At 61.2% G+C, this 26,225-nt stretch overlaps 2 protein-coding genes across 2 annotated transcripts in view; both read right to left on the bottom strand.

Moving 5' to 3' along the window:
• Nucleotides 1-14,848: 14,848 nt before the first annotated feature.
• Nucleotides 14,849-15,193, bottom strand: NRARP (NOTCH regulated ankyrin repeat protein). Its single transcript, XM_064366067.1, has one exon. The coding sequence runs from the start codon at nucleotides 15,191-15,193 to the stop codon at nucleotides 14,849-14,851; it is 345 nt and encodes a 114-aa protein (XP_064222137.1).
• Nucleotides 15,194-20,050: 4,857 nt separating this feature from the next.
• Nucleotides 20,051-26,225, bottom strand: part of EXD3 (exonuclease 3'-5' domain containing 3) — an 80,957-nt gene continuing 74,782 nt past the window's right edge. The window contains 3 exon segments of the mRNA XM_064366070.1: nucleotides 20,051-20,364; nucleotides 20,641-20,679; nucleotides 22,461-22,554. Coding sequence (XP_064222140.1) covers nucleotides 20,051-20,364; nucleotides 20,641-20,679; nucleotides 22,461-22,554 — 447 coding nt within the window.

The following is a 26,225-nucleotide window of genomic DNA, read 5'->3' as shown; positions in this document are numbered from 1 at the left end:
GGCGGCTAATTTCTGTATTTTTAGTAGAGACGGGGTTTCTTCATGTTGGTCAGGCTGGTCTTGAACTCCCGACCTCAGGTGATCTGCCCACCTTGGCCTTTCAAAGTGCTGGGATTACAGGTGTGAGCCACGGTGCCCAGCCAATTTTTGTATTTTTTAGTAGAGATGGAGTTTCACCATGTTGGCCAGGCTGGTCTTGAACTCCTGAGCTCAAGCAATCCTCCTGCTGGGATTACAGGCGTGAACCACTGCGCCTGGACTTCACCTTGAAAGTTTTAGAGCCAATGTATCTTCTCTTTCTGAAGATTTGAAACGCCTTTAGACAGAGTGGAAAGCGATGGAAATCTACAAAAATGCTTTCAAGATCCAAAAAAAAAAGCTTCAGATTTGTGTCTGGCAGCGTCAGTGGTGGAGACGGAGGGACACGTAGCAGAGCTTTCCACGGAGCCTCAGGTTAGGTGTCTGTGACTACATGACCAGAGGGTCGACCAGGGAGAACTTCTGAAGTTGGAGTGAAACTACAGTGCACTCGGTTCTTTTCAGAGCAGGTTCTGTCATTCTCCTCACCTCTGACACCGGGTTTCACCCTCTTGCCCAGGCTGGGGTGCGATATCCGATCCTAGCTCATGGCAGCTTCTACCTCCCAGGCTCAAGCGATCAAGCGATCCTCCTGCCTCAGCTTCCCAAGTAGCTGGACTACAGGTGCATGTCACCGTGCTTGGCTAATGTTGCTGTTTTTGTAGAGATGAGGTCTCGCTATGTTGCACGGGCTCCTGGGCTCGAGGGATCCTCCCGTCTCAGCCTCTCAGAGTGCTGGGATTACAGGCGTGAGCCACCACACCTGGTACAGAGTGTGTTCTTTTTTTTTTTTTTTCTGAGAAGGAGTTTTGCTCTTGTTGCCCAGGCTGGAGTGCAGAGGCATGATCTCTGCTCACTGTAATCTCTGCCTCCCAGGTTCAAGTGATTCTCCTGCCTCAGCCTCCCAAGTAGCTAGGATTGCAGGCATGTGCTGCCACACCACACCCAGCTAATTTTGTATTTTTAATGGAGACAGAGTTTCACCATGTTGGCCAGGCTGGTCTCGAACCCCTGACCTCAGATGATCCGCCTGCCTCAGCCTCCCAAAGTGCTGGGATTACAGGCGTGAACCATCTTACCCAGCCCAAAAACGGGTTTTTGGTTTTTTTTTTTAGAACAAATTTTGGAACCGGTGGTCCATTCCTTTAAATATCCTTCATTGTCAGAAATTTTCGGCCTGTGAAGATGTTTTGCAGGCAGGGTGATATAATTCTGCCTGTCAGGACCAAGCCCAGGCAAGCATTTTGTGGCCCACGTCGGGTTCCGGTGGTGAGGGAATGAGGCAGCTTTCCGGCGTGGCCCAAAGGCGGTTTTAGGTAGGAGAGGTCTCAGCGCTGCTGCGTCATTGGGTGTGTGTCCACGAAACGGCCACCTTCCAGGAAGCACTGTGGTCCTCTGTCCTGGTCAGAGCTTTAGCTTCAATACTGAGCTGACATCCTGCATCCTCTGTATTTGTTAATAATCTCATTATAAAATGGCACTGCCATCCCCTGCCCCACCCTCACAGCTCCAGCCGTTCACACCAGAATCAGGCAAGGTCGGTCCTTTCGAGTGTGCCTTCTTTCACTCACCACTGTAGCATGTCAGACTTTCTTTCTCTTTTTTGGGACAGAGTCTCACTCTGTCACCCAGGCCGGAGTGCAGTGGCACCATCTGAGCTCACTGCAACCTCCGCCTCCTGGGTTCAAGCGATGCTGCTGCTCCAGCCTCTTGAGCAGCTCGGATTACAGGTGCCCGCCACCACGCCTGCCTAATGTTCGTAATTTTAGTAAAGATGGGGTTTCATCATATTGGCCAGGCAGGTCTCGAACTCCCGACCTCAGGTGATCCACCTGCATCGGCCTCCCAGAGTGCTGGGATTACAGGTGTGAGCCACCAGCCCGGCCTCTTTCCTTTTTTAAATTTAAATTTTAATTAATTAATTTATTTATTTATTAATTTATTTTCTTGAGAGAGAGTCTTGCTCTGTCACCCAGGCTGGAGTGCAGTGGTGTGATCTTGGCTCACTGCAACCTCCGCCTCCTGGATTCAAGCGATGCTGCTGCTCCAGCCTCTTGAGTAGCTCGGATTACAGGCGCCCGCCACCGCGCCTGGCCGAATTTTTATTTTCTTTGAGACTCTGTCGCCCAGACTGGAGTGCAGTGGTGCGGTCACGGTTCACTGCGGCCTCCACCTCCGCCTCCCGAGTGGATGGGACCACAGGTACACACCGCCACGTCTGGCTAGTTTTTATGTATGTTTTTAGAGACGAGACCTCCCAAGCTGATCTCAAACAGCTGAACTCAAGCAATCCTCCTGCCTCATCCTCCCAAAGTGTTGGGATGACAGATGGAAGCCATCACACCTGGCCTTAACTAGAGTTCTTATGATTAGTAACCTTAAATTTTAGTGACGAAGGCTGGTCGAGGTGGCTCACGCCTGTAATCCCAGCAATTTGGGAGGCTGAGGCGGGTGGATCCTGAGGTCAAGAGATGGAGATCATCCTGGCCAACATGGGGAAACTCTGTCTCTACTAAAAATACAAAAATTAGCCGGGTGTGGTGACACGTGCGTGTAATCCCAGCTACCTGGGAGGCTGATGAAGGAGAATAGCTTGAATCTGGGAGGCGCAGGTTGAAGTGAGCTGAGATTGCACCACTGCACTCCAGCCTGGGTGACAGAGCGAGACTCCATGTCAAAAAACAAATTTCTTTTTAGTGATGATTTCTTTTTTCTTTTTCTTTTCTTTTTTGGCAACAGCTTAATTTAAGCATACCCTGAGAACTGATGAAGATATTTCTTTTTTCTTTTTTTTTTTCTTTGAGATGGAGTCTCGTTCTGTTGCCCAGGCTGGAGTGCAGTGGCACGATCTCAGCTCACTGCAACCTCCACCTCCTGGCTTCAAGCCATTTTCCTGCCTCAGCCTTTCGAGTAGCTGGGATTAAAGGCACCTGCCACCACACCCAGCTAATTTTTGTATTCTCTGTAGAGATGGGATTTCACCATGTTGGTCAGGCTGGTCTTGAACTCCTGACCTCAAGCAATCCACCTGCCTTGGCCTCCCAAAGTGCTGGGATTACAGGCCTGACCCACTGTGCCTGGCCCAATATTTCTATTTTTGTTTTACCAATAATTTAAAAACCATTTTTGGCTGGGCGCAGTGGCTCATGCCTGTAATCCCAGCAATTTGGAGGCTGATGTGGGCGTATCATGAGGTCAGGAGTTCGAGACAGCCTGGCCAACATATTGAAACCCCATCTCTACTAAAAACACAAAAATTAGTTGGGTGTGTCCGAGTGTCGTGGCTTACGCCTATAATCCCAGCACTTTGGGAGGCTGAGGCGGGTGGATCACCTGAGGTCAGGAGTTTAAGACTAGCTTGGTCAACATGGTGAAACCCCACCCCTACTAAAAATACAAAAATCAGCTGGGTGTGGTGTTGCGCACCTGTAGTTCCAGCTACTTAGGAGGCTGAGGCAGGAGAATCGCTTGAACCTGGGAGACAGAGGATGCAGTGAGCTGAGATGAAACCGTTGCGTTCCAGCCTGGGTGACAGAGTGAGACTTCATCTCAAAAAAAAAAAAAAAGACTATAGATTATTATAGCATCAATCATATTACACACAGTGGCACGATCTTATTAGACTTATTTAGAAATAAGTCTAAGAAGTTGTTTAAGATCGTCACCACATGCGACCACCAATCACCACTGAGAGAGATGTTTAAGGACATAAAGGGAAAGACAGGCCACCCCTGCTCGTGCGCTGGAAGCCTCAATAGTTTGATGACAATTTCTCCCCAACTGACACATATATTCAATGTCATCCCTACAGTTTTGGGAGGAAATTGTGAAGCTGACTCAAAAATTGTTTTGAAAATGCAAAGGGCGGCCGGGCACAGCGTGTCACACCTGCAATCCTAGCACTCTAGGAGGCTGAAGCAGTTGGATCAATTCAGGTCAAGAGTTCAAGACCAGCCTGGCCAACACAGTGAAACCCCATCTTTACGAAAAATACAAGACTTAGCTGGGCATGGTGGCGCACGCCTGTGACTCGGGAGGCTGAGGCAGCAGAATCACTTGCGCTCAGGAGGCGCAGGTTACAGTGAGCCGAGATCGCGCCACTGCACTCCAGCCCGGGCAACAGAACCTGACTCTGTCTCAAAAAAACAAAAAAACAGAGAAGAAAATGTGAAGGGCCAAGAATAGGCAAAAAAAGAGTAAGGCGAGAGCGCATTCCACCGGCCACCAGGCCTGGCTGCGAGGCGGCGGTGACCCAGGCCATGCAGCACGGACAGACAGACCAACAGACACTGTCTACAGAGGGACTCACACGTTTGAAACCAGCGGATGACAACGGCAGTGGTGGCTCGGGGACAATGGGATGAGCATGCGGAAAACAAAATACAGTTTGGCCCGGAGGCCACACCGGGCACAAAAAACAGTTCTGGGGGTTCTAGGGCTGAGTGTAAGGCAAAAGCGCCTTCCAGAACACGATATGGAGCCCGACTATATGCCCATGTGGGCAAGAAAAGACTTCCTATTTCATTTCTTTTCTTTTCTTAAGAGATGGGGTCTCGCTATGTTGCCCGGGCTGGAGTGCAGTGGCTATTCCCAGGCACGATCCCACTACTGATCAGCACGGGAGTTTTGACCTGCTCCATTTCCAACCTGGGCTGGTTCACCCCTCCTTAGGCAATCTGGTGGTCCCCTGCTCCCGGGAGGTCACCATATTGATGCCGAACTTAGTGCGGACACCCGATCTGCATAGCGCACTACAGCCCAGAACTCCTGAGCTCAAGCGATCCTCCCACCCCAGCTTCCCAAGTAGCTGAGACTGTAGGCACGCACCACCGCGCCCGGCAAGTCTTCCTAAATAGGACACAAAGAGCAAGAAATATCGGCCGGGCGCGGTGGCTCACGCCTGTAATCCCAGCACTTTGGGAGGCCAAGGCGGGTGGATCACCTGAGGTCAGGAGTTTGAGACCAGCCTGACCAACAGGGAGAAACCCCGTCCCTACTAAAAATACGAAATTAGCCGGTGTGGTGGCACGTGCCTGTAATCCCAGCTACTCAGGAGGCTGCGGCAGGACAAGTGCTTGAATCTGGAAGGTGGAGGTTGTGCTGAGCCGAGATCACCCCACTGCACTCCAGCCTGGGCAACAATCTCCAAACTCCATCTCAAAAAAAAAAACACAAGAAATATCAAGAAAAGTAAAACAAATTAAAAAATAATATCAAGCGATTCTCCTGCCTCAGCCTCCCAAGTAGCGGGGACTACAGGCGTGCACCACCACGCCTGGCTAATTTTTGTATTTTTAGCAGAGATAGGGTTTCGCTATGTTGGCTAGGCTGGCCTTGAACTCCTGACCTCAGGTGATCTGCCCGCCACCACACCTGGCTTTAGCCACCGTGCCCGGCCGGCAAACGTTTTCAAAATCAAGACTGTGATGAAAACTGCTTTGCCCAAAATTTTGGTCCGAAACCTTCACTGCAATGTCAGGCAAATGAAGTTCAGCCACGTGGACAGGGCCTAACTTTATCAGAGAAATAATTTGGATCCATCTCTCTCTTGTAGAGCCGTGAGTTTCTGATGCTATGTCGTGGCTAGAGTTCCAAAATAAAAGCAACTGGATCTGTGTGTGTGTGCGTGCATGTGCATGTGTGCGCGCGTGAGTGCGTGTGTGAGTGCACGTGCGTGTGTGTACATGGACGTGCGTGTGCGCGTGCGCGTGCGTGCGTCCGTGTGTGCTTGTTTAAATGTTTATGTATATGTACAGATATTATATCTTGCATCTAGCATGTTAGCAGATTGGCCTACAAGTAAATGAATATAAATTAAGTCCAAATACCTATTGCGTTCACATGAATTTAGTAATCTTTAGTAAATATAATTTTTTTTTTTAATAGGGACAGGGTTTCACCACGTTGGTCAGGCTGCTCTTGAACTCCCGACCTCAGGTGATCCGCCTGCCTCAGCCTCCCAAAGTGCTGGGATTACAGGCGTGAGCCATCGCGCCCAGCTGAAAATTTTTTTTTTGAGACAGAGTGTTGCTCTGTCACCCAGGATGGAGTGCAATGGCAGCATCTGAGCTCACTGCAACCTCCACCTCTCGGGTTCAAGCGATTCTCCTGCCTCAGCCTCCCGAGTAGCTGGGATTAACAGGCATGGGCCACCACACCCGGCTAATCTTTTTTTTTTTTTTTTTTTTTTTTTTGGTATTTTTAGTAGAGATGGGGTTTCTCCATGTTGGTCGGGCTGGTCTCCAACTCCTGACCTCAGGTGATCCACCCGCCTCAGTCTCCCAAAGTGCTGGGATTACAGGCGTGAGCCACCGTGCCCAGACTATTTTCAAGATTATTTTGTCTATTTTTTTGGCATTTGTGTTTCCAAATGTATTTTAAAAATCATCTTGCCGATTTCCACAGAAAGCCTGCTGGATTTCGATTGTGATTGCGTTGAATCTGCAGATGAATTTGGAGAGCTCTGATAACACTATCAAGTCTTTTAGGCAGTGAACCTGATACTTCTCTGTTTTCATTTAGATTTAAAAAGTTTCTCGGTTGGGCATGGTGGCTCACACCTGTGATCCTAGCACTCTAGGAGGTTGAGGCGGGCAGATCACCTGAGGTCAGGAGTTTGAGACCAGCCTGCCCAACATGGTGAAACGCTGTCTCCACTCTGTCTCAAAAAAAAACCAAAAACCAAAAAACAAACAAACAAAAAAACAAACAAAAAACAACTTTTCCTAGCAATGTTCCATAGTTTTCATTGGAGAGATCTTTTTTTTTTTTTTTTTTGAGACGGAGTTTCGCTCTTGTTACCCAGGCTGGAGTGCAACGGCGCGATCTCGGCTCACCGCAACCTCTGCCTCCTGGGTTCAGGCAATTCTCCTGCCTCAGCCTCCTGAGTAGCTGGGATTACAGGCACGCACCACCATGCCCAGCTAATTTTTTGTATTTTTAGTAGAGATGGGGTTTCATCTTGTTGACCAGGATGGTCTCGATCTCTTGACCTCGTGATCCACCCGCCTCGGCCTCCCAAAGTGCTGGGATTACAGGCGTGAGCCACCGCGCCCGGCGAGATCTTTCATTAAATTTATTTTTAAGCATTTTATGTGTTGCCATGCTATTTTATGCTATTTAAAAAGTTTTATTTTCTGAATGTTGACAGGATATAGAATCACAATTGATTTTTGTGCGTTGACTTCGCACCCTGTAAGTTTGCGACCTTCACGTGTTCGCCTTAGTAAAGCGACTGGTATGCAGCTCATGCGGTCCCAGCCTGGCCTAGGGTGGGGAGCGCCTTGGACCCGGCGCTGCACGTGTGCAACCCTCTGAGGCTGGGTGTCCAGTCCGTGGGCTCAGGGCCGGGAGAGGGGACGGACTACCGCGGAGCGTGGGGCCCGCGCCGGGGACACGAGAGCCGGCCTGTGCCACCGCCCGGGATTCCAGGAGGGTGTCCTAGTACCTGCAGTTCCTTTACGGAGGAGGATGCGTGTGTCCACTGAAAAACCACCCATGAAAGTGACCCTGTGTTTTGTGGCGCCCCAGCCAGATTTCACTAGTTTAAATAAATAAATAAAAAGGCCGACACCGCGCAGAAGTTGCGGAAACCGTCAACAGCATCGTGCGGAGTTTCAGAGGCAGGACAAAAGACGGCCGGGCCGCGAGATCCCTGCAGAGAAAGCTCTGGAACAGCGGCGGGAATGCTCGGTGACAGGAGCCAGGTCGTGGTGATGTGGGGCATTGACCGGGGCGGGCACGGGAGAACTTTCTGGGTTTAATAATATCGTTTATATTATTTGGATTGTGGTGTGGGCTACACGCGTGTCAACACGTCCCGGGGCTTCACGGCCGCGTCCTATTGCATGTGAATCACACCACCGTAAAGCTGATTTTTGAAACCTAACGATCTTCTTTCCGTCTGGAGTAAAATGAAAGGAACGAGCCCTTCAAGAGATCCGAGGGGGAAGACCTGGGAAGGTGCGCGTTATTGACACAGCAACCTCGGGAGTTCCAAGAGCTGGTTACTCATTACTTTCCTGAAGGTAAGGGGCTGATCCCCGCCCTTCAGCGCGTGCTGCGTTGCACGGAGCGGGACGCGGCCCGCCACTTCCTGGGCCATCAGGTCAGAAAATTTAACTTCCTGGTGGCCACGTAGGCTCGTGGGACATCGCACCGTTGAGCTAATCTAAAAAATAATGTTTTTAACTGAACGGTGTTTGCCACACTCATCACCGCACAAACTGAGCGCGTGGCTTGGGAATTTTGGCAGCAAGTTCATGTGACAACACGGCCAGGATGTTGACGCCACCGAGGGAGGCACAGCCTGCCGCCCACCCGGCCCCCTCCGCCAAACCGCCAGTCCTTCTTCCTCCATGACTCCATTTTTAGCAGGCACATTTCACAGATGAAAGACTACATTTCCCAGCGTCCCTTGCACTGAGGCGGGGCGTATGACTACGTTCTAGCCAATGGGGTGTGAGCAGCTGTGGCAACACAACTCCTGGGGGGCGTCCTCGAAGGAGAGGCCCCGCCTCTTCCCTGCGGACCACAGCGCGGCCCCCACCCCTCCCCTCTGCGGGCTGGAAGGCAGAATTGATGGCTGGATCTGGGCTGCCATTTTGAGCCATGGGAACTAAAAGCCGGTCCAGGAACTCTGAGGAGCCCCGGGCCACCTACCCCAGCTTCACCGGGCTGAGACATACACCGTGTCTTGTTGGCGCCACTCCTGTTTCAGTTTTGTCATTCTCTTTGGAAAGTTTATGGGATGCTCTGGGCTTCATTCCTTCCAGGGTTCGTGTCCGCGGGGCCAGCAGATGGCTCTGGGGACCTAGTGAGGAGGCTCACAGCCCTGCAGTCTCATCCAGTCACACACGTACCGGGTGCAGGGAGTTCTGCCCTCGCCACTTCCGTGAGAGGAGGGCGCCGGGGAAGCCAGGACGGGCCTGCAGTTCCAGCGCGGCCGCCTGTGCTGAGGCTCCCGGCGGTCCCGACAGATGGGGCCGTGTCCTGCTGGCACCTGAAGCGTGACATGCGGCGGCCACGTCCACGGGGTCCTGCTGAACATCTACTCTCTGAGGCCCCAGGGCCTCCCCTTCCCTTCGCACCGCGAGGAGAACAGCACACCATTGCCAGCCGCTTGTTGAGGGCTGTGAAGGGGTCCCTTCTCCAGAGCCTGGTCTGGGGGTCCTTCCGGGGCTGCAGAAGCCAAGAGTCGCTGAGGGCACCTGCCGCGTCCTCTGCCCCGGGGCGCCTCTGACCTCGCGGCTGCCCGCGGCCCTCCCATGCGCCCCGCGCCCGAGCCAGCGCCACACGGGCCTTGTGCGTCCCGGCCCCGCCGTGGGCCCCGGCGTCCGCCCCGCCCGCCCGCCTCCCTGGGGCGCAGGACTCGGGGCCCGCGGGGGGTCCGCGCAGGGCGGAAGGCGGGAACGCGGCGGCCGGAGGCGCAGTGCGGGCGGCGGCCACAGGGCGGCAGCACCACCGCGGCGGCTCCGGCCCCTGCACCCAGGCGAGGTCCGTGCTGGGTCGGAGCCGCCTCCCCACCCGCCGGGCGCACTCGAGCCCCACGCGCGACGGCGTCTGGTGGGCGGGGCGGGGTCCCTGGAATGAGCCGCGCATCCCGGGCGCGACCCCAGCGCTGGGGCGAGTGGGTGCGCGGCGCTGCGGGCTGGGAGCGCCCCTCGGCTCGGCCCTCGCCCCTCGCGGCCCCTGCGCTTTCCGGGTGCGCCCGCGCCCCGCCCCCACCGTCCCCGCCCTGCGCGCGGGGGCCCGAGCGGCCCGGCCGGCGTCGAACGCAGAGATCGGGCTTTGTGAGCGGCCGCCCCCAGCGCGCCCCCCGCGGCCCGGGCCCTCCCCTCGCGCGCCCCCCGCGGCCCGGGCCCTCCCCTCGCGCGCCCCCCGCGGCCCGGCCCCTCCCCTCGCGCGCCCCCCCCGCGGCCCGGCCCCTCCCCTCGCGCGCCCCCCCCGCGGCCCGGCCCCTCCCCTCGCGCGCCCCCCGCGCCCCGGGCCCGGCCCCCGCCCTCATTAGCATAGCAGCTGCTCGCCGAGCCGGACGGCGCGGAGGAAAGGGCAGAGGCCTCGGGAATGAATGGGGGCCGCGGCTTGGAGGCGAGAGAAGAAAGACCGACAGACGGACGCGCGGAGGACGGTCGGAAGGACGGCCCCGCAGGGGAATGCGCCGGACGGGCGTGGGGGGCTTCCCGCGGGGGGTGCAGCCGGAGTGTGCGGGGTGGGGCGGAGGGCGGCCTCCCAGGGACCGGCGCCCCGAGGGTCTGCACCGGAGGAAGGAGCAGTTGCAGAGGTTCCCGGTCGGGCCACGGCCCCCTCCCGTGGCCTGCGCCCTCGCATCCCGGCCTGGGGTTCGTTCCCCAGCTGTCCCCGGCGCGGGCCTCCTTTCCCGTCCTTCAAGGCCCGGGTGGACGCTGCCTCCTCCCCGCGGGCCCAGCGAGCTTCAGGGCAGCTGCCTTCGGGAGGTCAGAGGCTTTTGCGCCGGCTGTTCCCGCGTCCACGCCCCCTCTGTCCCGACCTGTGCGGAGGCAGCTTCTTCCCGCTCTGCCCCGCACCCCGGCTTCTAAGTCCTGCCCGCCCTCCTCCGGCCTGCTCCCACGCCTGCTGGCTTTAGACATCACTCTTTCTAGCTGACCGTCTTCCTGCATTTCCTGGTCTTTCCGTGGCGTCCGTTCCAACGTAGGCGCTTCCTGCCTTCAGCCGGGGTCAGATCAGAGACAGACAGTTGGACGGGAGCCCAGCAGTCCTGGCGGGGTATGTGGGGCGAGCCCTGACCTTGCCGGGACTGTCTCCTTTCTCTCAGGGGTTCCCAGGGACGCAGCCCCCGCCTGCCAGCCCCTCCACCCTGGCTCTCCTCCGTGCCTCTCGGCTGGACCCCTCCCCTGGCCTCCAAGGCACACCTGCAGATCCAGGAGGCCGGAGCCCCCGGTGTAGGCTGGGCCACCCGGGCCTGCCTTCTCACCCTGGCCACAAAGGGCCTGCCTGGGGTGGGGGGTTGGGGATTCCCCAGTAACTCTGCCATAGGCCAGTACCCACCACAGCTGCTAACACCCACACCACCCTGCTGCAGTAAGTGATCCGCTGAGCACAGAGGCCCTGGAAGAAGTGTGGGCACAGGCCACTGAACTCGGGAGGGAAACGGGCATGAGACACACAGCAGCTTTCACCTGGCCACATCCAGAGACCAGGGACTTCCTCCTGTTTGCCTGTACCCCAGAGCTGCCCCCTCCCCTTGCACAGGGGCATACATGTGCCCACTCTTGGTGCACACGTGGCCAGCCTCCCCTCCACTGAGCTGCCCGTTCTTGCAATGTGCTGCCCAGGGCTCCCTGACAAGGACAAGCCCGTGGGCTGTGCTCTGCGCCCCCAGACCTTCCTCCTGGGCTCTGGACACCTGGACCCTCCCAGCTGAGATTTCATTCATAGGCCCCAAGAGGTGAGGTCAGTCAGGGTTTTACAGCGTGTGTCTGCCTGCCCCCCTGCCCCCTCAGGCTATGCCAGGCGAGGAAGCTCAGCGAGGCTGGCCCCAGCCATCCGGGCTGGTCAGTGCGCACAGCGGCACCTGGGGAGGAGGCAGATGCCCCCCAGTGCTCCACCCTCCCAGCCTCCTGTCCTCAGCTTCCCACCAGGCTGCCCGGCCAGGCTTCCTTTTGTTCCTGCTGGAGAGCAAAGCAGCACAAGGCCTTTCTCAGTCAAACGTCTTTCAGAAGAGAGAATTTAAGAGAGGCCCTTTCCAGGATCCTGTGCCTGGGAGGCCCCCGGTGCCAGGCCAGGCCTCTCCACGGTGGGAGAACTTCCCAGATGTTGCAGGGGTAGCAACCGGCTGGGACCCCTCCCACCTGCAGGCTGGTGCCAAGAACAAATGTTACCTTGGTTTTATCAGACCCTGGGTGCGGCAGGGTGGCGTGGTCCAGCATACCCCTGGGCCGCCCTGGTGATGCCCAGGCCTGCCCTCATTCTCTGGATACCCCAATTGTGTCAAGGTTCTGTGGCCACTCTCCTTCCCAACGGCTGGGCACCCCCGAGCTGGCCGAGGGCAAGACTTCCCAGAGCCTGCTTCAGGGAGCTGGCCCGTCTCCTGGGCCGATTCCGCAGGGTAGGAAGTGCGTAAGCAACGGAAAATGGGCCTGGAAAAGCCACGGGTAAACAGGGAGGCAGACGCAGAGCGGGCGCGCGGAGGTGGGGTCTGTGGCGGGGCCAGAACTCTGCAGGGCAGTTAGGGAAGCAGATTCCCCGGGCCGGGGAGTCTGAACGCACGAAAAGTGGTTACCTTGGAATTCCGGGGCTTTGCCGTGTCCAAGTTCCCTGCTGGCTGCTCTTGCTGGGGGCGGCGTCTCAGGCGTGGCCAAGGTCTCTGCTCCTTTCTGTCAGGTGCTGGCAACGGTCACCCTGCTCTGCTCTCTCCTCTTGCGAATGTGGGTGCTCAGCCCGACGCTCAGGTCTACCTCAGGGTCCGTGCTCTTCAGGGTGCTGGACTCCAGGCCTGTGTGGGCTTCCAGAGCTCCCGATGTCTCCAGGGGACTTTCTGCTTGTCAGGAGTGAGCAGCTACGGTCCTTCCCCCCAGTTTAAGAGATATCCCTTCTGTGCAGCAGACACCCTCCAGCGTGACCCTCTGGGGGTGGGAGTGGGCAGGCCTTCAGGCCCAACTCTCCCCTCTTGGGGGGGTGGAGGTCTCAGCGGCTCTGCTGGGGAACAGAGGAGAGGCTGTGACACCAGCTCTGGGCACTCTGGAGGTGCTGGGTCCTCAGGAGTCCTGTGCGCGGCCGGGCTGGGAGCCAGCTGACCAGGCTCTGTCTTCAGGCAAATACAAGCCAAGCATTGTGCAGACGACACCCACAAACTGTCGCAGCCTGACCCTCATCCCCAAAGAGGACGTTCCGCCACTTGTGCCAAAGCCAAGAAGGACCAACAAACTTTTCTTTAATATAAAAAGATCAATGAAAAATTTATTTATAAATTTTTCACGCTGGGCTACAAGTCAATATCGTACACTCGGGAATGTGCTGCACAGACTTTATCCAGTTAGAAGTGATCATCCCGTGACCCACACAGCTTCGATATAAGCCTAGAAAGTCTTAACATTAATTAACATAATTAAAAAGGTATTTGCATCTAGAAAAAATATACAGAACTCCTTGTGGAGTAATCTGTGCCTCCGTTTCAATGTCTGCCTGTTTCACTGACATTGTCAATATATTCTTCTCACACAAAGTTTTATAAAAAGCCACAGAGGGCCGCCCGAATAGGACCAGCCACGCACAAAGGGCCTCCACCCACCTGTGTCCTCAAGTGCTCCCCATTTCTGCACGAAGGGTCAGCAGCCCTTCCATGAAGGGGAGCCCTCATTTAAATGTGAATAATTCAGCCTCCCTTTTATTTCTCAGGATCAAAACAACACGGGGTGTGGGGCTGCATAGACAATCAGAGCCACAGAAACCAGGAAGGGCGCCTTTCAGGACCGAAGTGACGCAGGAGAACCTCCCGGCCCCAGGTCTCGACGCAGCCCCTCCCCCACGGCAGGATTTCGGATTCGAATGGAGTCCTCGAAGCTCTGGGAGGCTGAAAAGGGGCAAAACGGTCCTTCAGTTCACTCAGCCATTAGCACAAGAGATTCACAGTCTTAAAGGTATTTTATAAAAATATAAATATGGGTACACTCTTGCCTTCACAACGCTGGACACATCGCCCTTTAAAATTGGGTTTATAACCAAGATTCAAAAAATACACCTAAAACTTGGCTTAAAATATGTTAATATTTTATATTGTCATAAATGTTATGACATTTAATTGTGGCAAATCCATTTACTTTTTAAAAAAAGTGTGCAACCGTTAACTATGATAGAACGCACTAGAAAAGGTAAGGAACGTCCCCTTCAGCCCTTCCCCGCCCCCGTGTCCCCCCCACCCTCCAGCGCCAGCGAGCTTCCAGGATCCCGGGAAACTGCAAAACAGGCCGGTTTGGGGGGTGGTGGCCTCATCCAGGAGGGGCGGGGGAGAGAGGCCCTGGGGCTTCCAAAATTCACGATTTGAGGGAGGAGGAGGGAGGGGGAACAGGACAGGGTGGGGGGTGGACGTGGGGAGAAGGGAAGGGGGAGAGATGGGGGAGCCTCCCGGAGATGGGAGGGCGGGGGGCGGGCGTGAGGGGCAGCACGGGACACCGTCGGGCTGGGCGGCATTTTCAGTGCAACCAAGAAATGGGAGACTCAAGTTTTTAAAGACTAGAAAAAAACGCATCACTCCCCCATGACCACGCACAGTATTTTCCAAACAAAAACCAGGCGCACAAACTTCACCCACAAATGTACACACACAAGATAAATAGTTGCGAACACGCAGAGCAGCGGAGCGTGTCCTCGGCCGCGCGCGAGCCGCGGCGCCGGGCGGGTCCTGCAGGCGGCGGCGGGGCGCTCCGAGTCCGCTTCGGCCCCGCCGCCGCCTTTCGCCTTCGGGACAACACGTTTTGCGCGGAGGATCCGGTGTCTCGGGATTCCGAACTTGCTAGTTGCGAGACTCGAATTTCAAAAGGGGCCGGAGTCCGCGCCCCGCCCTCACCCGCGAGGCGGCGGGCGGGGGCCGTGGGAAGCCGCTGCGGCCCGGCCGGGCCCGGCACGGCCGCGGGGAGGCGCTCGGCGGCGGGGCCGGCCGGACGCACGCGCCGCGTTCGCCGTGGCCGCGGCCTCCCGGCGGGGCCTCGACCCGGGCGCACACCGAGGTAGTTGGCGGGAAGGTACAGCAGAGACGACGCGGGCGGGGCGGGGCCGGGCCGGGCGCGCGGCGGCATCACCGGCCGCCGGCCGCGTACTTGGCCTTGGTGATGAGATAGAGCACGATGTCCTGGTGGCCGCCGAACGCCGCGATGTGCAGCGCGCTCCAGCCGTCGCGGTTGGCCAGGCGGATGTCGGCGCCGAACTTGACCAGCAGCTTCACCAGCTCCAGGTTGCCGTCGATGACCGACTGGTGCAGCGCCGTCTGGCCCTCCGGCCCGAACGAGTTCACGTTGAACTCGCAGCTGGTCATGTTCTGCAGCAGCGACTGCAGCTCCTGCGTGTTGCCTCTGCGCACCGCCTCCTGGAAGATGCGCTGCGTCTGCGGCGCGGAGCAGGTGGACAGCTCGGCCTGGCTCATGCTGCCGCCGGGCGCGGGCCGCGGGCCGGGCCGGGGCTCAGCGCGGGCGGCGGCTGCGGCGCGGGCCCCCGGCTGGCTCGGGGCGCGCCTCGGCGCATGGAGGGCGCGGCGTCCCCGGGCCCCGCACGCCGCCTCTGGGCGCTCCGGGCGCTCGGGGCCGGGGGTCGCCGCCGCGGGGACCCTGCCGCATCCAGCCGCGCCCGGGTGGGCGACGGGGGAGCGCGCTCGGCTCGCGGGGGCCGGGCCCGGCCGGGGACGGCGACGCCGCGCGGTCCCGGTGCCTGCTCGGTTCGGCTGCGGCTCCCACGCGGTTCCCACGCGCCTCCCCACGCGCCGCAGCTCTCGCTCGCCTCCCGCGCCGGGGCGCCTTTTACCTTCTTTATATTTGCATAACAATGGAAGCCCGTGACGCGCGCGCCGGCGGCCCCAGGATTGGGCCGCGCCCACGTGGGGGCGGAGCGTGGGCGGTGCCGGGCGCGGGGCGCGGGGCGCGGGGGGCGGGTCCCGGCGGCGGCGCGCTTCGCGGCAGGGGGCGCTGGTCGCTGGCCTTGCCGGGGCGGGGGAGGCCAGGTGGCCGCCGGGGGGGTCCAGCTCTGTCGCCGCCACGGTCCGCGCGCCCCCGGGCGCTCCGCGTCTCTCCGAGGTCGTCCCGCCCCTTCTCCCTCCGGCCACACGGGGAATTCCAAGCTCCCTGCGCAGCCAGACCCAGGCCTTGTCCGGGACCCGAGCGCGACCGCCAGGTGGCCCCGAGGGCGGCCTCTCCCGGGTGGGGCGTTCGCGGGCATCTCAGACCGTGGCGAGGGAGAGACCTCTCTGAGTGGAGAGGCGCGCGGCGACCGCGGCCAGCCGGGCCTCCGAACTCACTGTCCACGCGGGTGGCAACTTCAGGAAGGGCCCTGACGTGGGGCCCTCAGCCACGCGGGTCCGTCCCGTGTGTGGGCAGCCTGACGGCAGCCGGCTCAGCCTGTGCCTGCCCCAGCCGCACTGATGCGAGGGGCCCCGCGGCTTCCATCGCCTGCCGGTGGAGGGGGTCCCGCTGTCCTCTCGGGAGGAAGGGGGACGGGGGGAGGGGGGACAGCTGCCTGCCTCGCTCTGCTGCCCACCCACCAGCAGGCGGGACACAGGGGTCCTGCCCAGGTGAGCAGGGCGAGGTGCGGCGCCGCGGCTGTCTGAATTCTGAAACGACTGGCTTCCAAACTGTAAAACCCAGTTTTATTGCCCACTCTAACAATTGACCGGGAGGCGCTAGCAGGGGGAGGCACAGCGCATTTCCTCATTAGGGTTTTACAGTTTACAGCTCGCTGTGGTCGCTGGAAATTAAGGAGGAGTGATTCTCAGGCGCGGAGCAGGAGGCCGGGCAGGCTGGGGCTTGAATTCCTTCTGAAGCCAGGCCGGGAATTCCGCGCAAGCAGCTCTGAGCTGGGGCTGGGGAGACCCCCCTGCCAGGCCTTGTCTGCGGACGCTCTGCCCGCCCACCAGCCGCAGGGCTCCAGTGGTGTCTGCTCTGTGCCCCTACGTCTAACTCCTCATAGGACCGTGTCCCCACCCCGTGCTGTGCCCACACTGCCGGGAAAAACCGGGCAGGCCCCCTTCGGGACCGACCCTGGCTGACTGGAGCAGGGCCATGAGCCCTGGGGTCCTCTTGGTGGCCTGCAAACCTCTGTCCCTCGAGGGCACAGCTCAGAGCTCGCGCTAGTCTTCCTGGGGCCGTGGTCTCCCTAGTTCTGTTCAGGCCTCTCCCCTGGGGCTCACTGCTTCTCCCAGCAGCTCTTCGGGGGCCACAGAGGGTGGGAGGGTGCTCCCCGGTGCACCTTTGGCCTCTTAAGCAGGGGGAGCCTCTGGGCTTTCTGCACTCCCTGGTGCTGGATGCATCTCTGGACCTCTCGGACCAGGGCTGGGGGTACAGGTGCTCCGAGCACACTGTCAGGAGGGCAGCAGCTCCATCCTGGGCATTGGTGGATTTTGTGCATCTGCCCAGGGCCCAGCCAGGCTAGACTGGCAAGAGGCGGAGGGCATGGCTGGGGGCTGGGCGGAGCCCTTGGCTCTCAGGGGCACAGGCCCTCCCCTGGAAGGTGGGTGGTTTGCAAACAGGCCGAGGCCCAGGTGGGCTTAAGCCGGCCTGGAGAAGGCATTTGGCTCTGCTGTGGGCCAGGAGCAGGGCCTGGGAGAAAGTCCCGTCGACATCCGTGGCGGCGCCAAACAAAGGGGCCCAGTGTGCGCTCGGTGTGGGAACGCGGGCCCCGCCACGGGCGTGAAATCGGTGGCGGCCCCTGGTGAGGGCCGGGAGGCTCGGGCGCCCTGGCAGGGACAGTGTGGCTGGTGGGGCGGCCCCGTGCGGCGGTGGGAGCCTCCCCCCTGCCCTGGGTTCACCGGGGTCCGGAGCGGGGTCAGGCAGAGGTGGCCGGGCCGGGCCTGCCGTGTGGCTGTGGCCCAAGGCCTGTGCCCAGGCTCATCTATGGGGTTCAGAGTCCGGCCACCCCACACTGTCCACGGGGAGAAAGCTGAGGGGCGCTGGCTCTCGCTCCTCCACCGTGCCCAGTGGCTCCCCGGGCCACACCTACGGCCCTGAAGCTGCTCCATCTGAGGATGGGAAGCGGGGAGGGGCCGGGGGCAGCGGCTCCGAGACAGCATTTCCCGAATGTTTGCCGAGGGACATCCAAAAGGTGGACATCTGTTCCAAATGCTGGGGCCTGGGGGCCACCTCCGGCCACCCCATGCTCGTGCCGAGGACCCCCCGGTGTTTGCTGGTGTTGCTTGGGCTGCTGAGACTAAACAGGCAGGGAAGCCTTCTGCTGTCTGGGAGCCCCTGCCCTGGGACCCCAACAGGCTCAGCCCCGACTGTGCAGCTGGGCCCCATCCTTCCTCCCTGCCTGTCCTGAGGCTGCTGGCCCGGGGGCGCCCTGCCTGTAACCCACCCACCCCCAGAAGGCAATCGTGGGGCCCCTTCTCCCTGCGGGCACCCCCTTCCTTCCCTTTCCTGGAGCCTCAGATCAGTGAGCCACGTGGGGAGGGCGGTCAGTGCGGGGCGGCTGGCCCGCCTGGGAGGGCCTAGGGAGCACAGCACAGAAGGGGCAGCTGGCCAGAGCTGGGCCGAGGCCTGCGGCCACCTTAAAGGCACTAAGCAGGGAGGGAGGGTGGCGGGCAGTGGGGGCGGGGCTTCCAGCTAATTCATTAAAATGTGTCGGGAGCGTGGGAAAGAGGAGAGTGTTTCTTCCCAGCAGCCCAGACACCTGGTAGAGGACCGAGATCAAATAACAAACACTCAGCCCAGGCCGCAGCAGAGGAAGGACGCCCGGGCAGGAACTGCCGCAGACAATCCCTGCGACCGTCTCCTGCCCGCCAGGATGGCCGCTCAGGGCATGGCCTGGCACCGGCAGCCACAGCCACCCAGTCAGCCTGGGGTCCGTCCCCTAGCCCAGGAAGCAGCCTGATGGGTGCTGACCCCTAGAGCCCCAGGCTTGCTTCCAGCACGTGGACCCGGGTGGGGACTGGGCAGACAGCCTCCCCCCACCAGAGCCTGGGCCTGGGCCGGACGCCACAGAGCCAGGCCGAGCCTGTGCTGGGCAGTGAGGGACATGTGGAGGGCAGGACGGTCACGGTGGGAAGTGGGGGCAGGCGGAGGCAGAGCCGGCCAGGAGGGGCGGAGGACGCGTGTCTCCATGTTCCTGCAGCCTCTGCCTCCCTCTGCCCGGGGCCCGCAGTAGCTCTCAGGCCTGGATTGGGAGCCCTGCACGTCTCCAGGATGAGGCCGGGCTGGGCAGAGAGTGGGTGCTCTCAGCCACTCCGTCGGAGTGTGGCCAGGGGCTGCTTCCCAGGACAGGGTGAGGAGCCGGGGTCCCCCTCCTGGAAGCAGCCCCACAGTCCCGGAGGCCCTGACCCTCTCCTGGGGTCCCGCTCTGCTCAGGGGCAGGACACCCCTCTCCTGACACCCCCGCCTGACTTAGGCTCAGGCCCCTCAGCTGCCCAGCAGGTCAAGACTGGACAGTTGGCTCTGACACAGGCCAGGCTCGTCCCGTCTCAGCCTCACCATCCCCATCTGTGAAATGCTGGAGGTGCCCAGGGGCAGTGGCCAGCCCTGGTGTGGTCGGGGCCCACAGGGAGGCCCCCGCTGCGGGGGGGATGCCCAAGGCCTTTGCGCCCGAAGCCTGCTCCGCACTCTGCTTCTCACAGCCCCCAGGCCCCTGCAGCCGAGGCTTCCGCCCGGGCTCCTCGGCCAAATCCGACCTGATTTCCGCTCCAGGCAGGAAGCAGAGGAAAGGGATGTGGGTGAGGGGAGGGGGTACATTCCTGGGACGGCCCCTCCCCAGGCTCCTCCTCCTCTCCCACCTCGGGGACCCCCTGCCCTCCCTGCTACCTGGCACAGCACCCTCGGGTCCTCAGGGTGGGCAGCAGCTGCTACATCCAGGCTGCTGTGAGGACGGAGACGCCTGTGCCCACGTGTACAAAGCCCTGGCCGTGGCCGACGCTCTCCCGCAGGGACCACACAGCCCTGACGGGGGTGATGGAGAAACCCCACAGAGACCATACAGCCTGATGGGGGTGATGGAGAGATCCTGGGGGGACCGCACAGCCCTGACACGGGGTGAGGGGGAGACCCTTCAGGTCCCACTCAGCTCGGGGTCCCAGCATCCTGACCATCTGGAAACCCTCATCTTCCCCCAACAGCTGCTGGGGCTGGGACCCGCCCTGGTGTTCCCGGCACTTGCTGGCACAAGGAGGGGCCCGCGAGGGGCTTGTGGGGTGAGCATGAAACGTATGAGCAAGTCCACGGCCACGGGCCCAGTCCACGGCCACAGGCCCAGTCCACGGCCACGGGCCCAGCACCCAGCACCTTTCAGGTGTATCACCCTGCTGTCCTCAGAAGGAGCTGCTGGCCGGGCTGGGGGCTGGGCTCGGCTCACAGGGGCCCGGGGCGCCCTCCAGGACGTCTCGGAAGTGGGTGGCAACACGACCCAGGTGGGAGCCATCCCAGAAGACCTTCCCACAGCGTGTGCAGCAGCAGAAGTGCCACAGCCCGGGTGTCCTCAGCACGCCCGCCGGGACCCTGGCCAGCTGCAGCCGGGTGCCGTTGGCCAGCATGTCTGGCGTCTCTGCACACAGGTCAGCCGCCTGCAGCCAGCGGCAGGGGCGGTCATGGCTGCAGCCCCCAGGGGCTTCCTCTGGAGCTGGACCTGGACAGAAAGAAGGGGACTCCCTGAGCCCTCAGCCTTCGGGCACGGCCCCCAGCGTGCTCCTGGGGTGGCCCCGTTGGGGGGCCCACACCCACTCCCCAGCAGCTCCTCCTCCGGCCCCTCCACCTCCTCTGTACCCACTTCTCTCATCCAGGGGCCCCACCCCCACCTTGTGGGCCCTAGGGCACACAAAAGGTTCACAGAGCCCCCGGGAGTCCCCTCTGCCCAGCCAGGACCCAAGCAGCTGTGCCCTTGGTGAGCGGTCCCAGGGCTCACCTCGCTCCTGCGTCTCCTGGCTCTGGGTGGCCTTGTCACCTGTCAATCAAGGATGAGAACTGGTCCAGGACCTCCTAGGGATGGGGCTTGGCGGCCATCAGTCACCTCGTGGAGTGCAGCCTCTCACTGCACCCTCCCAGCCTTCGAAGACGGGTAGAGGGCAGGGGGCCAAGAAACTCCGGTGCCGGCCTGGTCCCCTCCCTTGGGAACTCACACCTCAGAAAGGTCTTAGGGCTCAAAGGTCCCTGGGAAACATGTTCCAGGCATGAGATCGGCTGATTAGGGCTCTTGGGGGCCTGAGAACTGGTGGGCGGGGGCGGAGGCAGCCCATTTGTGGCGATGAGCAGATAAGCCCACTGCCAGGGAGCGAATTTCGAAACCAGCCAGCACAAGGGCGGGGGAGTGGGCAGGGCCCAGGGACTGCCAGGCTCAGGATCTGTGGGAGACCCTGGGAAGTGGCTCGCACTGGCCCTGGGAGGCCCCCAGCGCCCCCTGAGAGCCCCAGGCAGGCAGGGCTGGTAGCCACCCAGGGGTCACTGCAGGGCCGAGGGCACCACTGGCCAGCAGGTGGGAGAAGCGTCCGCCCTGCTCCTGTTGACCCTGGTCATTTGCTCAGCAGGCATTTCTCTGCAGATGGCTATGGATCAGCTGCAGCCGGGGATGAATGCATGAGGCCCCCACCCCAGCCCCAGCCCCTCCTGGAAGCTCAGGAGGCCATGACCCTCATCTGGCCTCCCAGCCTCACCCCTCTGTGTCTGGCTCCAGCTCTTACCCTGCAGTCCCTGTGACACCCATTAGCCCATCTGGGTGCTGCTCACCACCCTAGGGTGGGGTGTGTGCTGTCATGTCCTGGGGCTGTGGCCTGAGTGTGCCTTTGCGAGCGGGGGTTGGGGGTGGGGTGGGGGGGACCTGAGGTTAGGGGCCTCCTCCGGCCTCGCCCTCCGGGGCTTGCTCTGCTGGCCACCCTGGGTGATGCTCGCTCCCTGTCCTCCCACCCTGACCTTGGACTGACCCCATCCACCTCCATCCCTTTAGCCCCCATGCCGGCCCCGCCTGACGGGAGCAGAAGCAGCGTCCTCCACTCCTGAGGGTGGGGGCGGCCGTTCTGCCAGGGGTAGGGGGGCACATGCTTCCCACGAAGATCTAAAGCTGCACAGTCTGGGTGGCCTGCACCCTCCACAGGGGGAGAAAGAAGCCCTCTTTGTAGTTCCACAGGCAGGGAAACTGAGGCTAGGACCGTCTCTGGGGAGGGTGGACATCTGGTATCAGCTAGTGATGTGTGTAGGTGTAGGTGCACAAGTGTGTGTGCAGGTGTGTGCGGGCACGTGTGTGTAGGTGTAGGTGCATGTGTGTGCATGCAGGTGTGTGTGCACGTGTGGTGTCGGTGCATGTGCGTGTGGGCACGTGTGTAGGTGCAGGTGCGTGTGTGCCGGTGCACGTGTGTGTGCGCACTTGTGTTCAGGCTTGTGTGTGCGTGTGCAAGTGTAGGTACGTGTGTGCAGCTGTAGGTGCACGTGTGTGCGTGTGCACACACACCGCGTGCCTGGGCCCAGCAGAGAGAGGGAGGCGCGCACCACTCCAGAGGGTTGCCCCGGGCGCCCGTGTCCCGGTCTCCTGGTCTGCTACCATACGCGAGGGAGCAGAGACCACCTGGGTTCCCGACCCTGGCCGTGAGTGCTTTTTCCACGTGTTGTCACCTAGCTGCCACCCTAATCTGAGGAAACTCAGTGCTGGGCGGGCCAGGACCCCTCCCTGGCTACCCCACCAGGTCAACCGATCCCAGGCCCCACAGACCCAATGCCTGGCCGCGACACACTCACCCGGTGTCCTGGGCCCCTCCTGGTGGCCGCTGAGCCACATGAGGTGCTTCATCATGTCTCTGGACACCTTCAGGTACTGATTACAGTTACAGGCCTGAGGGCCAGAGGGGATGCTGAGGCCCAGCGGGACTTCTCCAGGTGCCCCAGCCCTGTGCTGGCTCCTCAAAGCTCTGGGTTTGGCCAGGGGGTTTCACAGAGACAGATAATGGGTCCCCTCCTGTCCCCACCCATAGTTCTGCGGGGTTTAGGCCACGCCACCTCCTGGAAGCCCTCCCTGATTGTGCTGGCTTCTCATGGGCCCTGGGCAGCCTCTTCTGTTTTTTGAGAATGTGTGGGACTCTCCGCCCAGATGCCCTCCCCAGTTCCAGAGCCCTTGAGGGCAGAACCAGGTCTGGGTCCCCTCCAGGCCACTTCAGCTTGGGCATTGGACACGCATCAGCCCCACAGTTGCCCTAGCCCCGACCTGCCCATTTCCGCGTCCACATTTCCCCGTGATGCCTGTGCCCACCACTGTCCTGCAGCCGGCGTGCCCTGAAAGTGGCGAGGGCTGGGAGCAAAACCACTGTGCCTCGTCCAGGGCACACAATGGGCTCGCGTGCTGGGGGAGTGGCTGCTTTATTTTTTTGAGATGAGGTCTTGCTGTCACCCAGGCTGGAGTGTAGTGGCACAATCACAGCTCACTGCAGCCTGAAACCCCAGGGCTCAAATGATCCTCCCACCTCAGCCTCCTGAGTAGCTGGGACTACAGGTGCACACCACCATATGCAGCTAATTTTTGTATTTTTTGTAGCGATGGGGTCTCACTCTGCTGCCCAAGCTGGTCTTGAATTCCTGGGCTCAAGTCATCTCTGCAACTGGGTTTCCCAAAGTGCTGGGATTCCAGGTGTGTGCCACGCCCAGCCCCTTTGGGTGGGTCTGAGTGTGACCAACCCGCCAGCCTTGCTGGGGTGGGGCGTGGAGGCTGGGAGGCTGGGAGCAGCTTACACCCCGGCATCCTGACTCGGAGGGGGGTGCACAGCTCTCCTAGCAGTCACTTCCTGGACAAAGAGACGGGTCCGATCCCCAGGCTCCCCGAGCAAAGCCAGGAGGGGGCTGGGTGCCCACTGAGAGCCAGATCCCAGGCAGGCACCCACAGGTCCTGCAGAGGTGTGGCCTTCCCGTCACAGCCCTTCTGATGTCAGCACACCCTGGGGAGGAGGTGGGGCCCCCGGGCCGCCTGTGCAGGGAAACAGGAAAGCAGAGGCCAAGATCGTGGTCACATGGTGATTCCAGGCCCCCGCCCCATGTAGGGGCTTTGGGCGAGCCCCGGACGTGTCTGGGATGACTTGGCTGCTGCAGGCAGGTGGCCTCGAGGCCCCTGGAGCCTTGGGGTGTGGCCGTGTTGGGGGCACCGGCCCTGTCCCACAGGCTTTCTTCCCATGGGCCTTTTCACGCTAGAAGGCTGCAGCCCCCACCAGTTGAGGGCCCGGGGCTGGGAACGGTGGACAGATGCGGCTCTTCTGCTAGGAGGCCCAGGCCGGGCCGGGGAGGCAGGACCTCCCTTTCTCTTCCCCCAGTTCCCGTCTCTCCCACCAGGAAGCCCTGTGCTGTGATGGCAGGTCCTGTGCCCCGGCCTCTGAGGGTCCAGGGGGCTTCCTGGGGCAGGTGCGAAGGTGGAGAGCGCTGGCGGCAGGTGTGGCTGGGAAGGGCTGAGAGCAAGCAGGTGGCCCACTGTCCACAGGGCGCCCTCTCTGCTGTGCAGGCCACCTGCAGCACAGTGCCAGTGGGCATGGGAGGGACGGCAAGGTTGCAGGAGGTGGGGTGGGCTCCTCACTCCCCCAAGTCCTCCGCATGGGGTCCGGGGCCTTCCCAGGACCCGGGCCAGGTGCGCACGCCTGGGCGGGGCCAGCCAGCTCGTGCTGAGTCACTGGGTGCCATCCGAGAGGGCCTGGCCCCACCCTCGGGAACCACCGGGGCTGGTTTTCCCACGGCTGATGCCCCCTGTGGGCCTTGCTGTCACCCACAAGGCCCCAGGGGGCCCTGCCTCGGCCAGGGCTGGAAAAGCCGGTTCTGGGCCCGCCTGCTGCGCCTGCCCTTGGCCCTGGGTTCCCCAGCCACAGGGGGCCTGGCACCAAGGGCCTCCCTGTCCATCTCCCGTACACTGCAGGGCCCGCAGCCCTTGCCGGATCCACTGCCCTCGTGAGTGGTGCTGGTGGCCTGGGGCACGCCTGGCCTTCCAGAAGGTGATCGTCCACCTGAGGCCTTCTGCCTGATATCCTAAGAGCCATCCCCAGCACTCGGGGGGCTGAGAGCCTCTGCCCTCCCATTTTGAAGAAAAGGGGCTTCTGAGGGCTTGCTCAGCCACAGGGCACTTGGCGGGCCAGGACCCCATGCCAGGTCCTCACGCTGCCTCCCTCCCTCAGTGCGGGATGCACAGACACCCACTCTAGGGTGTCATCAGGTGTGGGCAGAGACAGGTGGGCCCGAGGGGGACCCTGAGCAGAGGCCAAGGCTGCGGGCCCAGAGCCTGGCTGCGACAGAGGGGCGCCCCGAGGGCCTGGGAGGGCCCAGGTGAGTCGGGGGCAGGATGGGCTGGGAAAGCTCCCAGCCGCCTGCCCAGGATCCCTTGTTCGCCTGGTTCCCACGCTCCTCGGCCGCTGCATGCCAACGCTGCTGTGCCGGCCCTGACGCAGGGCACTTCCGCCTGGGACCGCGTGGGCAGGGCCCTGAGCCCACGGGTGTGTGGCTGCCTCCTGGGGGCCAGGCCACCAGCCAGGCTGTCCCAGGACGATGGTGTCCACGGCCCCAGAGCTGTGGCCGTCGGGGGAGGCGCACCCAGGATCGAGGCGGAGGCCAAGATGTGTCAGGGGTGGGGTGGGCGCGAGGGGTCTGTTCTCAGGGTGTCGGCTGGTCTCTTGTAGGAGCAGGGCTCCCTTCCCAGGCTCCCAGCCTGACACGCTACTGCCTGCTGCCCTGCACCCCAGGACACAGGTTCCTTACGCGCTCTGGCCCTGACAGGTCCCAGGGCCCACAGGTGGGTCCAATTCCCAGCCCACCACCGACAGAGTGACCACAGCTGAAGGAGCCAGAGCTGGGCCACAGACGGTGGCTCCAGCAGTGTCTGTGTGCCTGCCTGTCCTGGCGCCCACCTGACCTGGTGCCCACTTGTGGGCATGGGTCATGCCACCGCCCCAGTCTGCAGTCCTGCAGGTGTGCCAGCCTGTGCATCCCAAGCAATAGGGGGCTGGTGCATCGGTGTGGTGAGGTAGGAGTGGGCGCTCCTGGGCAGACAGAGCTGGGCAGCTGCACACAGCCCCTGCGCACAACACCCCTGGCCCTCACATACCCCGAGGCCTTGGGCTTGACAAGTGAGGGGCTTTAGGGAAAGGGGAGGGCGAGCTGTGAGCCCTGGGACCTGCTAGGTTCAGAGCATGTTGGAAATCCGTGTGGTGGGCACATGGCAGCAGGCAGCGGGCTGTTGTGCTGGGGGCCTGGGAGTGAGCCTCGCTCCTACAAGAGACCGGGCCAGGTGCCTGCTGGGCTGGGCTGGGCTGAGGTGACCTGAGCCTCCTTTCTGCCTGCCGGCCACCCCCAGAACACCCGCAGCCCCTGTTCTCCTGGCCCAGGAGCTCAGGTCCAACCACCAGGCTGCGAATGAGCCCAGATCCCTTGGGTGATCTGGCCTGAAGGGCCTCTCTGGGACCTCCTGCTTCTGAGCAGAGAGCAGGCTTGTTGCGGCCTCAGCCTGGGCATTTCTACGCTCCTCCGGCTGGGCCCCATGGTGGG

Source organism: Aotus nancymaae, unplaced genomic scaffold (assembly GCF_030222135.1).
Source record: "Aotus nancymaae isolate 86718 unplaced genomic scaffold, 86718_ANA_hifiasm-v0.15.2.pri h1tg000063l, whole genome shotgun sequence".
NCBI classification, from domain to species: Eukaryota; Metazoa; Chordata; class Mammalia; order Primates; family Aotidae; genus Aotus; species Aotus nancymaae.
The sequence above is the reverse complement of the archived record's forward strand: the minus strand, read 5'-3'. Positions and strand labels throughout refer to the sequence as shown.